Source organism: Podarcis bocagei (genome assembly GCF_964188305.1).
Source record: "Podarcis bocagei genome assembly, chromosome: 14".
In the NCBI taxonomy this organism is placed as follows: Eukaryota; Metazoa; Chordata; class Lepidosauria; order Squamata; family Lacertidae; genus Podarcis; species Podarcis bocagei.
The window spans coordinates 45,616,201-45,632,085 of NC_138139.1; the positions used below are offsets into that span (position 1 = coordinate 45,616,201).

The 15,885-nt window shown below is 43.1% G+C and overlaps 1 protein-coding gene across 1 annotated transcript in view; it reads right to left on the reverse strand.

Annotated features, from left to right (window-relative positions):
• Positions 1–15,885, reverse strand: part of OTOA (otoancorin) — a 44,126-nt gene that overhangs the window by 15,265 nt on the left and 12,976 nt on the right. The window contains exons 11-22 of the mRNA XM_081169811.1: positions 14,437–14,560; positions 13,314–13,529; positions 12,898–13,065; positions 11,000–11,140; positions 10,099–10,154; positions 9,358–9,475; positions 8,547–8,620; positions 7,039–7,174; positions 6,243–6,433; positions 5,369–5,462; positions 4,154–4,286; positions 973–1,160 (exon numbers count right to left, since the gene is read on the reverse strand). Coding sequence (XP_081025937.1) covers positions 973–1,160; positions 4,154–4,286; positions 5,369–5,462; positions 6,243–6,433; positions 7,039–7,174; positions 8,547–8,620; positions 9,358–9,475; positions 10,099–10,154; positions 11,000–11,140; positions 12,898–13,065; positions 13,314–13,529; positions 14,437–14,560 — 1,639 coding nt within the window. The remainder of the gene's footprint in view (positions 1–972; positions 1,161–4,153; positions 4,287–5,368; positions 5,463–6,242; positions 6,434–7,038; positions 7,175–8,546; positions 8,621–9,357; positions 9,476–10,098; positions 10,155–10,999; positions 11,141–12,897; positions 13,066–13,313; positions 13,530–14,436; positions 14,561–15,885) is intronic.

Genomic DNA, 15,885 nt, shown 5'->3' on the forward strand with positions numbered 1-15,885 from the left:
GGAGGATTTGGAGGTCTGTAAGGGAAACAGACCAGTTAAAAACCTAAGTTCCTGAAGTGTGTGTGGAGAAGTCTGATCTATGGAAGATGTGTAAAAGAAAGTAACCTTAAGCCTGAACAGCAGAGAGCGTATAACTTGAGACAAAATAAAAAATTAAAACCTATTGCAGTCGTTAAGAGTCGTCAACAGGCTCATCTCAGCTATCTGCCAATCTCCCATTCCCACCACCCTTCTGAGTAATACCCCTCCCCACCTTCTCTCTATATAGAAGGATCTGGCAACTTCTGTTTCAGTGTATCTGAAGAAGTGTGCATGCACACGAAAGCTCATACCAAGAACTAACTTAGTTGGTCTTTAAGGTGCTACTGGAAGGGGGAAAAAATTTATTTTGACTATGGCAGACCAACACGGCTACCTATCTGTAACTTGATACAGTATACGTTTTAACAAAAAGCAACAGCACTGTTTGTTACATTTCTGTGGAAGAAGAAGAAGCAAAACTCCTTGCTTACATCTGTTATAATAAAGTTTGTTTGCAACCTTTTTCCCCAAAAGAAAAACCCAATGTCACTCGTGATTCATTCTCCACTGGGGATTTCACCTAAGAGAAAGGGAAACAGAGGCCTGGCACAGTGAACCTAGGGAGAGAGAGGGCCGATGCGCCATTGCACCCTCCCTCTATTGAAAGGTTTAGGCGTAAATATGTGCCCAATAAATCATATTTCCTAAAGATGCTAGATTCTGGTGTGCCTCAATTTTCCCATTGAAACACAACCCTGGGTTAGCGCCAGGAACCCCTGTGGAATCTTGCTGCTGCTCAGCAGAGATTGGGAGTATTTTATATAACAGTATTTTATTATACATCTGCTGCTCAAAGCGGGAATCACTTGACCCCACTAACCACCCTCAAGCTCAAGTAAATGCACATCTAAGGAAGTTTGGTAAAAAAAAAAAAAAACGCTTCATAGGTACCTCCTTAGCTTTCTCTTTCAGCGCAGCAAGCTGAGAGGTGTCGAAACGGACCACAGAGCCAAGGAATTCCACAGTCTTGGCGAAAGTGCCCGGATCCATGCAGGCCAGCTCTTGGGCTGACCAGAACATGTTGGCTTCTGATAATTTCATAATCTCCTCTGAGGAAGGTGCCATGACGTCTGCGCAATCTGGTACTGAAGAAGATATATTCGCAGAGAGGTTAATCACCGACCAAAACTCATTGACTGTAATGCTAAGCGGTAATTAGATCGTAATGCTAATCTTTTGCAAGATTACTGCCATGTTGGGCAGGGTGGGGGGCAGCAACAACTTCCATTACAAGGCAGGTTACTACCACAGTGCAGATGTTTCATTTGACACTTCTATTTCTCTGGGGGGAGAGAGGATCACCTTAAACTTCGTCTTACAGGGCTCCATGTGCGAGAGTTTTTACCTTGGATATCCCAAGCGCATTTGGATTTCAGCTATTGCCTACATTGAATAAGTTAGGCTGAGATAGCTTAGGCCAGGAATGGGAGACCTCTGGCCTGGGGGGAAATTTGGCCCTCCAGGCTTCCCTGCCTGGCCCTTGGGACTCTCCCCAGACCAAACCATTAAGTATACAGTGGTACCTCGGGTTAAGTACTTAATTCGTTCTGGAGGTCCGTACTTAACCTGAAACTGTTCTTAACCTGAAGCACCACTTTAGCTAATGGGGCCTCCTGCTGCTGCCGCGCCGCCAGAGCACGATTTCTGTTCTCATCCTGAAGCAAAGTTCTTAACCTGAAGCACTATTTCTGGGTTAGTGGAGTCTGTAACCCAAAGCGTATGTAACCTGAAGCGTATGTAACCTGAGGTACCACTGTAATTGTACAGTACATTGAAATGGAAAATAACTTTGTATGTGTTTTGCAACAAGGTGTAACATTGTAAAAGTCCATTGAAGCCAGGCATGCTAAGCAGGAGGGGAGCTAGGGGGCCAGCCCCCTGAAAAATTTAAATAAGGGGCTGGGCCCCCTCAAGGTTCTGTGGTAGCTGTGCACAAGTGACACTGCGTCATGCGCAAGGGACATCAGCACGCAATGGGGTATGCGAGCGCACTGCAGGGCATGCTAATGTCATGCGTGCATGCTTAGAGGGGGTGAACGCATGGCATGCTGATCCGGCTCAACCCTGGCCCCCTCAACCACAGGGGCAAGGCGGCACGAGTGATTGAAGCTAAGCAAGGGCAGCAGAGACCCTTACAACTGATAATTAACTAAGAATGTACCTATCTCTGCTCCTCTGTCATGAGGTGTTCAACTCACACAAAATGGAGATTTGCAACTGAATATCTTTCTCATTTGATCTAAAGTCAGTCTTTGTTCTGTGCTAATGACTCCCTCTCCAGGAACACAGCCTCAGGCTGGAATGCAGGCTGTGTGCAGAGGGACAGAGCTTTGGTTTTTCAGTTCTGGATGAAGTAATTTCATATTTCAAAGATGCTGTACCTGTGCTTGGACAAGCACATGATATGATGCAACTATTTGGATGTGACGTCATTTTGAGTGTTTTGGAACAAGTTCCGTTAGTAAAGCTTTTGAACCATATTTTTTTAGACTGGACAATTTTTACGTATTTCAAGGAGAGTCAGTTTTCATTTATCCTAATGCTTCCAAAAGTGCAATATTAGTAACTGCAATACACCCTCTCTCCAAGCCACACCCTTCGGTGGTCCAGCTTTGTAATGTACTTCAATATTTTTGCCTGGCTGGAAACGTGTCCTTATACTCTGATAATGCTTGCATGCATGGAAGATAAAGAAGTGTGTGTGTGTGTGTGTGTGTGTGTGTGTGTAAAAACTGGGCTACTGTAAAAAGGTACAATTTGCATTCCTTTCTCCACTCACTTTTGCCTCTGGTCTCACCCACCACTTGTATATGGCCCCCAGAAGCTTGCCCTTAAGGGAATGTGGCCCTTGAACTTAAAAAGCTTCCAAGCACTAGCACTTACTGGGATACATCAGCCAACATCTTAAAAAAAAAATCGGTTAACATCTGTCCGAGCCCTTAGAAAAGTGTGGCTTTGCAATTTTAACTAAAAAAGAAAGCAACTTTGCATTGGGCTATCTGTAATAAAGTAGAACATCACAGATGCTGATTAGGAGCCGAGTTTTCCCCCACTAAGCAAATTACAGCGAGGATGTACCAAAGAGATTTGTACTTGGAACGGAAGCAAAAGGAAGGATTTGCTTCAATCAAACAGAACTACAGAAGCCAGCAAAACATTCTAACAAGATTGTGTCTGCTGGGCCAATGGAGGAAGGGTCAATAATAAACAAACAGTAAATCTGATGTCGTACTAGCAAAAATCCATTCATCATCTGTCAAACTGGAATAGCTTCACATTTTTAGAAGCTAAAGGGGGTTTACTCCACATCCTCTCTCTTTGATGTAAACAATATGCATGAAGAGGCAAGGATGGACAAATTTGTCAGTGTTGGTTTCTCACTGACCTGCCTGCTGTCTCACCCCTCTCAGTAAGCAACAGCGCCCCACCTGCTGGGAGGCCAATACTGCAGCTTCACCCCACCTGGTGAGCCACTTCTCCTTGCTTTCTGTTTTTCTTTATGAAACCTAGTACAGTGGTACCTTGGTTCTCAAATGCCTTGGTACTCAAACAACTTGGAACCCAAACACTGCAAACCCGGAAGTAAGTGTTCCAGTTTGTGAACTTTTTTTGGAAGCCGAACGTGCTCCATTTTGAGTGTTATGCTTCTGTTCTGAGTGCCACACTTCTGTTTTGAATGTTACGCTGAGGTCTGTTTTTGCTATTTATTGTGCGTTTTTATTTGTGCTGCTCTTTTTTTTGTTTTTGTGGCTGTGTGGCACCCAGTTCAGCTACTGATTGCTTGATTGTGTGACTGCAGTACATTGCTTTCATTTTATGGATTGATGGTCTTATTAGATAGTAAAATCCATGTTAAATTGCTGTTTTAGGGGTTGTTTTTTGCATTACTTTCTATGGGAAAGTGTGCCTTGGTTTTGGAACACTTTGGTTTTGGAACGGACTTCCAAAATGGATTAAGTTTGAGAACCAAGGTACCACTGTATAAATATTCATTTGAGACAATAGACAAACAAAGCCAAACTCAGCAGCATTTTTTTCCTGCTATACAAAGCCAGGAGTGCATTCTACCTACCAGAAGTCAAATCAGGTGTTGTCCCTGGGATGCTGGAGTTGTGGATAGATTCAAATTGAGCCAAGAGCAGCTCCTCAGTTGGCAGAACTGGCCCAGTCATCTTTGATGCTATTTCTGAGATGATATCAGGAAACTTTAAGGAGAGGGAGGGACAAAATAAAGATGGTTATTATTATCATACAAGGTGCACTGGCTGAAACAACATATTCTGCCAACTATGAAAGGTGAAGGAGCCCTGTCTTCTTTTGCATTGGGCCACCCTAGATAGCAATACACTGCAACATTTTGTTGCAGGTCCAGCTTGTCATGATTAATAGCCATGAACTTGTCTGACCCCCTTTTAAAACCATCTAAGTCAGCCGCCATCGCTACATCCAAATCCAGTGAATTCCACAAATAAATGATGTGCTATAGGAAGCAGGAACTCCTTACTGTCAATCCCAAATCCATTGCCCACTCATTTTGTTAGTTAATCCCCCACAAGTTCTAATGCAGTTCAAGAGGGAGAGAGAGAGAGAGAGAGAGAGAGAGAGAGAGAGAGAGAGAGAGAGAACTACCGTATTTTTCGCTCTATAAGACACACCAGACCACAAGACGCACCTAGTTTTTGGAGGAGGAAAACAAGAAAAAAAAATTCTGAATCTCAGAAGCCAGAACCAGGGAAAGCAGCAATCCCTCTTCTGTTCTGGCTTCTGGGATAGCTGCGCAGCCTGCATTCACTCCATAAGACACACACACATTTCCCCTTACTTTTTAGGAGGGAAAAGTGAGTCTTATAGAGCAAAAAATACAGTACCTCTATCCACTCTCTCTGCACTATGTATCATTTTATTACAATGAAAAGGCAAGTATTTATTATTTTCAAGGCAAATGTTGCATCTTGCAAGGACTCTATATATACTATTAAGTGAACTCACCTGAGTGTGGGTCCTTCAGAAGCCAAAATGGCACAATTGAAACACAAGTGTGTGTCAAAGGAAGTAGCAGCCTTGGGTGAAACCCCAAGGTTTTCAGAAGTACAGGGGGTGGGACTCAAACAGCCCAGTGAGGACAGAACTTGCTCAGTGGCTATAGAACACTGTCTGTTGGGGAAGGGGATGAAACGTAGAGGGGAGGGGGAATGGAATGGCATATCCCGGAAAAGGTCAGCACTGGCCAGCTGGAATTGAGAACAGAAGCACTCCACACACACCCCAGCAAGAATTCTGACAGTACCTTTTCCACGAGGATGTTTAATTCAGCTTTTGGCAAAAGGGCTATGAATGATCCAACGTCCCGCGTGGTTTCAGCTGTCCAGTTTCTTGGGGAACTTGGAAATACATTTTGGAATATGATGTGAACAAAGAAATCTCAGAGCGTGCCACAATGCCGAAATAAATGATGTAGCAAATGTACCAATAAAATCCATATGCTGGAACACAGCCAATAGCTATGCAAAAATGCCCTTTTGTTGCTTTCTTTACATAAGATCTTTTAAAATTATTATTTAGACATGTGTTCTATGGACACCACTTCCCCGCATGCCTCTACTGTAAATTGTGAGATTCTCCTGAGTCCTGATTGAAGAAAGTGATCAACTTTAAGGTGAAAGTCCTTTGTCATTAATGGTTATATACTGTGTGTTGTTAAATGAATACAACAGAATTAATTTTTTTTAAGTGTCAGACTGATTTCCATGTTGCTACACAAAGATTTGGGACGCGGGTGGCACTGTGAGTTAAACCACAGAGCCTAGGACTTGCCGATCAGAAGGTTGACAGTTTGAATCCCCGCAATGGGGTGAGCTCCCGTTGCTCAGTCCCAGCTCCTGCCAACCTAGCAGTTCAAAAGCACCCCTAAGTGCAAGTAGATAAATAGGTACCGCTCCGGCGGGAAGGTAAACGGCGTTTCCGTGCGCTGCTCTGGTTCGCCAGAAGCGGCTTAGTCATGCTGGCCACATGACCCGGAAGCTGTACGCCGGCTCCCTCGGCCAATAAAGCGAGATGAGTGCCGCAACCCCAGAGTCGGTCACGACTGGACCTAATGGTCAGGGATCCCTTTACCTTTACACGAAGATTCAGAGCAAAACCCTCGCAGATTATTCTCTTACCCATGCAATTCAATAAGTCTGCGCTTGATTTCTGTCTTCTGATCATCGCTGAGATGATGGCATAGTCCGAACTGGTGAAGGGCTGTTGCCATCGCTTCCTGCGAGATTCCCTCACAAATAAACTCTGGGGGTAGATGGCAAATGAGATTTCCAAGCAAGTCGATGTCATATTCATCGATGGCCGAGCCGTTCTGAAATAAAGAAGCCAGTGCTGGGGTTTGTGTGTGCGATTTTGATCAAGCAAAAGATGGAATGAGTTCTGAAGAACCGCTAAAAACATAGAGAAAACAACCATTAAAAACAGTTAAGAAAACCTAAGGGTTTATTTCCTCTGGGTATTATGTTGAGTTCCTTTTCCCCAGTTTCATTCCTGGTTTTCTTTGTTGTTTGGCTTGCTGCTGCTTCAATGAGCTAGTTTGGGTTGTTTTGTATATAGTGGTACCTCGGGTTAAGTACTTAATTTGTTCCGGAGGTCCGTACTTAACCTGAAACTGTTCTTAACCTGAAGCACCACTTTTGGTAATGGGGCCTCCTGCTGCTGCCGTGCCGCTGGAGCACGATTTCTGTTCTCATCCTGAAGCAAAGTTCTTAACCTGAAGCACTATTTCTGGGTTAGCGGAGTGTGTAACCTGAAGCGTATGTAACCTGAAGTATATGTAACCTGAGGTACCACTATATTATGTTTTTTAAATTGTTATTTTGTATGGGGTTGCCCATAAAAGACTTGGAGAGCCTGTGCAGACCCCAAAGTGGGACATACACATTTTAACGAAACAAAATAGTGTCATATTCTTACCAGGCAGTCTTGCACTTTTTGCAGAATTGCTTGTTTCTTCTGCCTATTTGAAACAAGACGGTCAAGTTCAAGCTTCCCCAGGCTGGTCACAAAAGGGGCACAGAGAGGTCCTGAAATGGATTCCAGATACTCAGCACTAGAGGAAAGATTTAAAATATCAGTTTTGGGGAAGAAGAAACTAGGATCTTTAGAGCACTACATACTAAAATTCATTTAGCAGTGTATCCCACTTTTCCCTTGAAGGGCACTGTATGACATACATTGGGTTCTTATGGCCCAGAGATGAAGAATGTCTGGTTCCACCAGATGTTGTTGGACTGCATCTCCCATCAATCTTAGCCATTGGTGATGCTGACTGGGCATGATGGGAGATGGAGTCCAGCAACACATGGAGGGCAACAGGTTTTCCCTACCCTGGTGTGTACGTAGATATATAGGATTGTGGCTTCACAGCAGGCAGCAGAAATCTTTATTTCTGTTCTCTGTCTATCCAGGAGCCTTTGTGTTTCTTTAATGTGTGGGACAGATCTGAGTGACAAGCAAAGCTTACACTCTCTTATAGATGTAGAGCAGCCATTTCTTCTTTATCCCAGAATCCTATGAGTGTAACCTGAAATCTATAGCATCTGAGAGGTATTTTCTTTCAGTCTGCCATTGCCATCTTGGAACTATTTATCATTCATTCATTTATTGCATTTCATAGAACTCTACACAGAACTGTAGAGTTGGAAGGTACCCCCAAAGGTCATCTAGTCCAACCCCCTGCAAGGCAGGAATGTCAGCCAAAGCATCCATGGCAGATGACCATCCACCTCTGCTTAAAAACCCCCAAGGAAGGAGAGTTCACCACCTCTCGTGGGAGTCTGTTCCACTGCCAAAGAGCTCTTACTGTCAGAAAGTTTTTCTGAATGTGTAGTCAGAATCTCCTTTCTTTTAACTTGAAGCAGTTGCCTCAAGTACTACCCTCAAGAGCAGGAGAAAACAAGCACACTTTCTCTTCCATATGACAGCCCTTAAGATATTTGAAGATGCCTATCATATCTCCTCTATTCCTGGCTAAACATACCCAGCTCCTTCAAGTGTTCCTCATAAGGCTTAGTTTCCAGACCCCTGATCATCTTGTTTGCCCTGCTCTACACACCTTCCAGCTTGTCAACATCCTTCTTAAATTGTGGCAACCAGAACTGGACACAGGACTCCAGGTGTGGTCTGACCAAGGCAGAATAGAGTGGTACTATTACCTCCCTTGATCTGGACACTATACTTCTATTGATGCAGCCTAGAATAGTGTTAGCTTTTTTTTTACTGTTGCATCACACCGTTGACTCATGTTAAGCTTGTGGTCCATTTATATCCCAACTTTCCCCTCTAGAATCTCAAGGTGGCATACATGGCTCTCCCGCACCTCATTTAATCCCCCACAACAACCCTGTGTTTTTGCTTTTTAATGGACCAACAAGGGTACATTTGCTTTTTATTAAAATAGGTGTGCATGAGAGAGAACTTACGGAAGCACTGATAAGAGATAGGGAGGCACAGATGCATTGGAGAGTATCCAAAATTTCCAAGCCAGACAATTGATCTGCAAAAAAGACATCCTTAAATCATTTTTAGCTATATGTGATTGTCGAGGAGCAATGGAAAAAGCAGCAGCAGCTATAATCCTTGATAGGTTTGTTGCTCATAACTTCCGGACAATATCCAGATGTACCTATCCATACCACACCTTCATGCAACATAACATAACAGCACTTAATGACATCCACATAACATAGCAGCACATAACACAACATCCACATATGTGTAGATGTGCTGCTATGAAGATGTGGGTCATAACACCAGATCCCCATAATATAACATGACACCACATCCACATAACATACCAGCCAAAGTCACACATCCATATACAAACTGTGGCCAATGACTGGTTTGCAATTTCTCAATGACTCACTTGCAAATTAAGTCCCACTTGGAAGCACAATTAGACTAGTGTGCAAAACCCAAATTTGGCTATCCACCAGATTTTTGCATTCCTTTTATTGTTGCAACACGATTCCTGTCCGTTTAAGCACACCAAATTGTGTACTTCTTTCAAAATCTATTTGAATTCCATATTCAAATATATTTTGAAAGAAGGCAAACATATAAACAATATTTTGAGGGCATTAAAAAAATAAATAAATCTCAGAGTAATGCAGAAACGTATCAAAATTATGGTAAAAGCTTTAGAAGCTGGTGTTGGCCTGAAATTTACCCACCCACCCTGGCGCTAGCTTCTGTTGAACACAGAATAATCATTACGGTGCTTTCACATTTTACCTGATATGGCGACAGCAGATGAAGATTCTTTTCAAAAACTTTGAATGTGTTTAAAAAAGAGACTGTGCTCATACTCTCAAGCTGACTGCATGTTACTCCTTTGACCAATTGGCTGATGCTGATTTGAAGAAAGCATAGATAGTTAAGTAATTATATGACCAAACATGACTTGGCACCTTTTACAGTGCAATTCTATGTATGTCTACTCATATGTAAGTCCCATAACGATCAGGAAGTGTGCTGAGAAGTGTATCCAGACCATCTTTATTTTGTAGGTGGAACTAAAGTACATAGTGTAAATTTAGGTTGGGTAATTAAAATTAGTGCTTTTTTCTAAAAAAAATGTTTAGAGGAACTCTCATTTTCCTACTCATATTGAAATACTGCCCCTCAATGAGGCCAAACTTAGATTCACAAAATATTTAGAGGTATGCATACCCCTGTGTACCCCCAGAAAAAAGCACTGATTAAAATACATTAAAGTGCTCAGTTGCCCAACTCAACAAAACCACTTTTTAAAAATTGGACTTTTTTGTAGTTTGGAAATTAACAGTTAAATGCACTTGAATGGTGTGGGACGAACAAAGGAAAAATTGCTTCCTGCGTGCTGTTACTTCCATGGTGATGCTCTGCCTATAGAAATTTCAGGCATCTGAACCTCAAAAGAGCAATAATAATACTTGCAATTGTGGCACCATAAGGATGGAAAGGTAAGGGTCAGTGTGAAATTTGCACTCATACCTTAAGAGGTTGGGAGGAGGGGTTTTCTTTGACAACAATTCATACAGAAACAAGGCCTGAAATGAAATTATAAATTGAAATGAAAGTACTGAAATCAAATTAGCTGCAGGGCAACCCCAGTCCCTAAAGGAATGCTCATTTTCATCACTTCAGTCTCCTCTCCCAACTTCAGTTTTCTTCCCTTGCTATACTTAGCTGACATCGTGACATTCAGTACCTCCCAGAAGCTTGCAGGTTTTTGCCAGGCTGCTTTGGGATTTTTCTGCATACCTGGTCTGCACTTAAGAATACCCAGTGCTGGATTTACGTATAAGCTAAACAGGCTATAGCTTAGGGACCCCAAAAAATTTAAAGGGAAAAAACCTGGATGTACATTTCAAAAAAATAAGATAAAAAACAAATAAAATAAAACCTACATTCAACAACAGTGCTTTGTGTTGTGTAGGCTCCTATGAAGTAAGTAATGGGCCCTGCCTGCTAGCCTGCTCCCTAAAATATCACTGGTTTGCTCATTTCTATATATAGGGTGCCTACATTCTGCATGGACTGGTTGCATGACAACATGTACAAATGGCTTTAGATACCTATTAGGCCCATAGATTACCATATAGCAGGGATAGGCAAACTCTGACCCTCCAGATGTTTGGGACTACAATTCCCATCATTCCTAGCTAACAGGACCAGTGGTCAGGGATGATGGGAATTGTAGTCCCAAACATCTGGAGGGCCGGAGTTTGCCTATGCCTACCATATAGCATATATTCAACACAAAAAAGAGCGACAATTTGTTGTTGACAAAGGACAGCTGGACATATAAAGGGCTACCGTCATTAGCTTAGGGCCTCATCAAACCTAAATCCGGCCCTGGGGATACCTGAGAGATATTTGTGTTGTTAGTTACCTGACTTGGCCTTAATTCTTTGTCTTTCACCAGTGAAGAGTTCAGTCCTTCCTCCATCCACAAAGTAACAAGTGACACCTCTTTAAAAAAGGCCCCTTGCATATCGGCAATCACTGATATCGGCTCTGTGGATTCGATCATCTACAGAAGAAGCACAAGAGGCAATGCTAAGAAGAGTCCTGATGAATCAGGCCAATGGCTGTTCCAGTCCAGCATCATGTTCTCACAATGGCCAACCAGATGCCTGTGGGAAGCCCAAAAGCACACCAGTGCTCTGCCCACCAACAAGTGGTGTTCAGAAGTGTTACTACCTCCAAAAGTGGAGGTAGAACATAGCCACCATGGCTAGTTGCCTTTGATAACTTTATGAAGCCTCAAAACTTCTTTTAAAGCCATCCAAGATGGTGGCCATTTTCTTGCGGTGGCAAATTCTCCACAGTGTCTTATCCCAGTTTACATCACTTGCTTTAACTGAACAGCTGCAGCTCCCTCAGAGTTTGCCCCAAACCCAAAGGCAACAGTACAAGGTATAGCTTATTTGGAAGTTCTTCTGACTGAGCTCAGTGGGACCTAAGCCCCATCTGCAAATATATAATTACAGCAATATCGTACCATTTTAAACAGTCGTGTTTTCCACCAAAGAATCCTGGGAATAGCAGAAGAAGAAGAGAAGAAGAGTTTGGATTTGATATCCAGCTTTATCACTACCTGAAGGAGTCTCAAAGCGGTTAACAATCTCCTTTTCCCTTTCTCCCCCACAACAAACATTCTGTGAGGTGAGTGAGGCTGAGAGACTTCAGAGAAGTGTGGCTGGCTCAAGGTCACCCAGCAGCTGCATGTGGAGGAGCAGGGAAGCGAACCCAGTTCACCAGATTACGAGTCTACCGCTCCTAACCACTACACCACACTGGCTTTGTTAAGGGTGCTGGGAGTTATTACGGGTATACATAATCAAATTATCAAAAGACAGAAAAATCAACACATTTCTTTTAAAAATGCACACATTCCAAACAAGAGAACCAAAATGTCAATTACCTGTGCAGCAAACCTGCACAGCTTTATTAATCCAAAAGCTTGTCCTGAATAGTAGGAAATGTTTGCATTCTTTCACCTGGCCACAACCTGTAGCCATGCTCTGTGCCAGGGGTGAGGAATCTCAAGATGTTCTGGACTACAACTGACATCATGCTGGCTGTGAGGTGGAAGTCAACAACATCTGGAGGCCTATAGGATTCTCACTGATAAGCTCCTCGCTGATAAAGTCTTGAGAACTTTAATTGAAACTGTTTATGGAATGTTTTACCTGTTTTAGATTTTAATAATAATAATAAATAATAATAATAATAATAATAATAATAATAATAATAATAATAATAATAATAATAATAATAATAATAATGTGGATATGTTTGTTCCCTCAGGAGGTAGGACAGTATATAAATTCAACAACGAAAAACAACAATAATTTTATTCCCTTTTTTGGGTTAGAGAACTGCATCACAAAATTCAGACAGAAAGGATACCCGTGTTTCTGTTTGTGTATGAAGGCTCAGCAAACTTTTTCAGCAGGGGGCCAGTCCACTGCCCCTCAGACCTTGTGGGGGGCCGGACTATATTTTTTTTTGGGGGGGGAATAATGAACGAATTCCTATGCTCCACAAATAACCCAGAGATGCATTTTAAATAAAAGGACACATTCTACTCATGTAAAAACACACTGATTCCTGGACCGTCCGTGGGCTGGATTTAGAAGGCGATTGGGCCGCATCCGGCCGCCGGGCCTTAGTTTGCCTACCCATGGTGTATCGTTTTGGAAAGTGCGAACCCATGTGCGAAATGTCAAGTGATCTGGATTTCTCCCCCAACTCTACTCCTCCCACACAAAGATCTGCAAATACCTTCCGGAGGATCCCTTGGTGCTGTGCTGGTGACAAATCTGATGCACGTTGCGCCAGTGCGCCTCTGACAACCTGAGAGAGCTCTTTGGGACTCATGTTGTGGAACGCCTGGGTGCTGATCCCAGTCGCCAAAGCACCCATTTGACTTATATTATGAAACGACAAAGCCTGCATGAAGAACAAAATAAATGCACAGCAGCCGATTAACAGAGTATAAGACTGCATTTGGACAGTATGCATAGGTTATATGTAAAATCTCCAAGGTTGTTTTTGCACATCGTGGGCAGAAGGCTTTTGAGCCACTTGCACTTTATATTGTACTAGCAGTCTTTTACCTGGCATTGCCTGGGTACAATGCAGAGCAGTTCTGAATAGTTCATTTTAGATTCATTTTACAACAACATCCCCCAAAGTACCTTTTCATACATCAGGTATTTGCTGGATAAAATCATGATCTGGCTTTTGGCCCATCCAGAGACTTGGTTTAAGGTTGGAATAGCATTGTGCACAGCCTCAGGTGAGAGAGACTCCAACTGGCTGATAGTTAGTCCCACAACTGCGTCCGAGAGTGACCCAAGAGTGTCGTTCAACGTCTGATTTTGCATGGCAATGTCAAGAAGTTGGGATTTGAGCTGAAACAGTTTTTTTAAAAGTGTGTTAAAGAACTGATCAGAAGCTAAAACATGTATGCTTTCTGAGGCTAACTTTCCTTTGTTTCTCTGATCAATAGCAACGTTTGCTAAACAGACATTCTCAACAGGTGTAAACACATAAAGGCCTGGATTGCACACCACATTGAACCACAGCAGCTGTAGTTAGCAAAAAAGAATGTTTGCCGTGTGGAAGAGTGCTAGGCGTTCTTGTAGTCAAACTACACAAGTGAGAATAGATCTACCCAGTTGTCTTGCTAGTAATTAATGGAGCAGCAGAGATCTTGCTCCAGAGTAGTGTTGGTACATTCGGTCTGGCCATTGGTTTGTTGGTGATATGCTATGGAGAGCAGAAGATCTACATCCAGTAGAATGGAATCAGCTATGCCAGAACCGTGTAGTAAACTGGGAACCTCAATCAGACACAATACTTTCTGACAGCCTATGTAGGTGGAATACATGCTTGATAAACAAGTGAGCTATTTACTTGGTGGACAGGATGCAAGATATGAAATGGGCCGTTTTTGCAAGCAAGTCCACCACTACCAGGAATGTTCTGTGCCCACCTGGTAGGGGAAGATCTGTGACAATATCCAAGGATATACTATTCTAAATCCAAGAGGGAATTGGAAAGAGATGTAACAACCTAGGCAGTTTGTTGGGCGGATTCTTGGTTTGCCGGCAGCTATCATGTCTGGGCATGGTGCTCCATGTCCTTCGGAACCCTGTGCCACCAAAGTTCTCAGGTGCACGGGCGGACAGTCTTTTACAGAACCAAATGACCAGCAGGCTGGCTATCATGACATGACACTAAACTCAAATTTCTGTCACTTCCAAAGTCCTTCCATAGTGATGCAATCATTCTAGCAAGAATAAAGTCTATACCCACCTTCTGAACATCAGCCTGGAAACCCCTCAGCTGGTTACATTTAATCATTTGATGAAGCAGTACCCGGGCCACATTGGCATCCATCTGTTCCAGGCTATTGTAAAAACAAACCAGCAAGCCTAACCTGCATGAAAGAATGTGGAAGTGAGTTGGCAGCCTTCCCCTACTGAATGCCCATCACTACAGTGCAGCTGGGTAGCATAGGGCAGTGGTTAAGAAACTGAGTTATAAACCAGAAAGTCCTAGGGGGTTAATAATGCTGCCCCCACTTTTAGAGTTGTTGTAAGGCTCATACAACAGCGGGTGGCACTGTGGTCTAAACCACTGAGCCTAGGGCTTGCCGATCAGAAGGTCAGCGGTTCGAATCCCCACGATGGGGTGAGCTCCCGTTGCTCGGTCCCTGCTCCTGCCAACCTAGCAGTTCAAAAGCATGTCAAAGTGCAAGTAGATAAATAGGTACCGCTCCAGCGGGAAGGTAAGAGGCATTTCCGTGCACTGCTCTGGTTCACCAGAAGCAGCTTAGTCATGCTGGACACATGACCCGGAAACTGTCTGTGGACAAACGCCGGCTCTCTTGGCCTATAGAGGGATATGAGCGCCGCAACCCCAGAGTTGTCCGCGACTGGACCTACCAGTCAGCAGTACCTTTACCTTTACCTTTAAGGCTCATAAGAGGGTATAATACACACAACGTGCCTTCCATACTCTAAGCGCACTGTATATAAGTGGTACTGTTATATCGGGCAACCAATCAAAGCAAATTATTTTGAATCAAATTACATGTCCAGAAAAATCACATGACACAGCCCTTCTGGGACTGTACCACTTCAGGACATATAGCAGGGGACAATTGGCTGGTTGAATGCTCTCCCACATTATTATACAAAGCCCTTGACAACTTAGGACCAGTTTACCTATGAAATGACCTTACCCCACATGCGGCCACTTGATCTCTTTGAGCAGAAGAACTGACACCACTACAGATACCACATAATACCCACTCCACATTTGTAAGAACTCAATCATTTAGTGTGGCAGCACCTACACTTGAAAAGCCCTATTGATATCAACCAGGTGCCTTCACTGTACAGTGGTACCTCAGGTTAAGTACTTAATTCATTCCGGAGGTCTGTTCTTAACCTGAAACTGTTCTTAACCTGAAGCACCACTTTAGCTAATGGGGCCTCCTGCTGCTGCTGCACCGCCGGAGCCTGATTTCTGTTCTTATCCTGAAGCAAAGTTCTTTACCTGAAGCACTATTTCTGGGTTCGCGGAGTGTGTAACCTGAAGCGTATGTAACCTGAAGCGTATGTAACCCGAGGTACCACTGTACTCTTTTCGGCACTTGCTAAAAACAAATTCTTCTTTAGACAACCCTACCCAGGTGCTTAGAAAGTTGAGGTAATTATATTCTTAGTATTTTAACTTTTGTATGTTTGAAAGTACTGT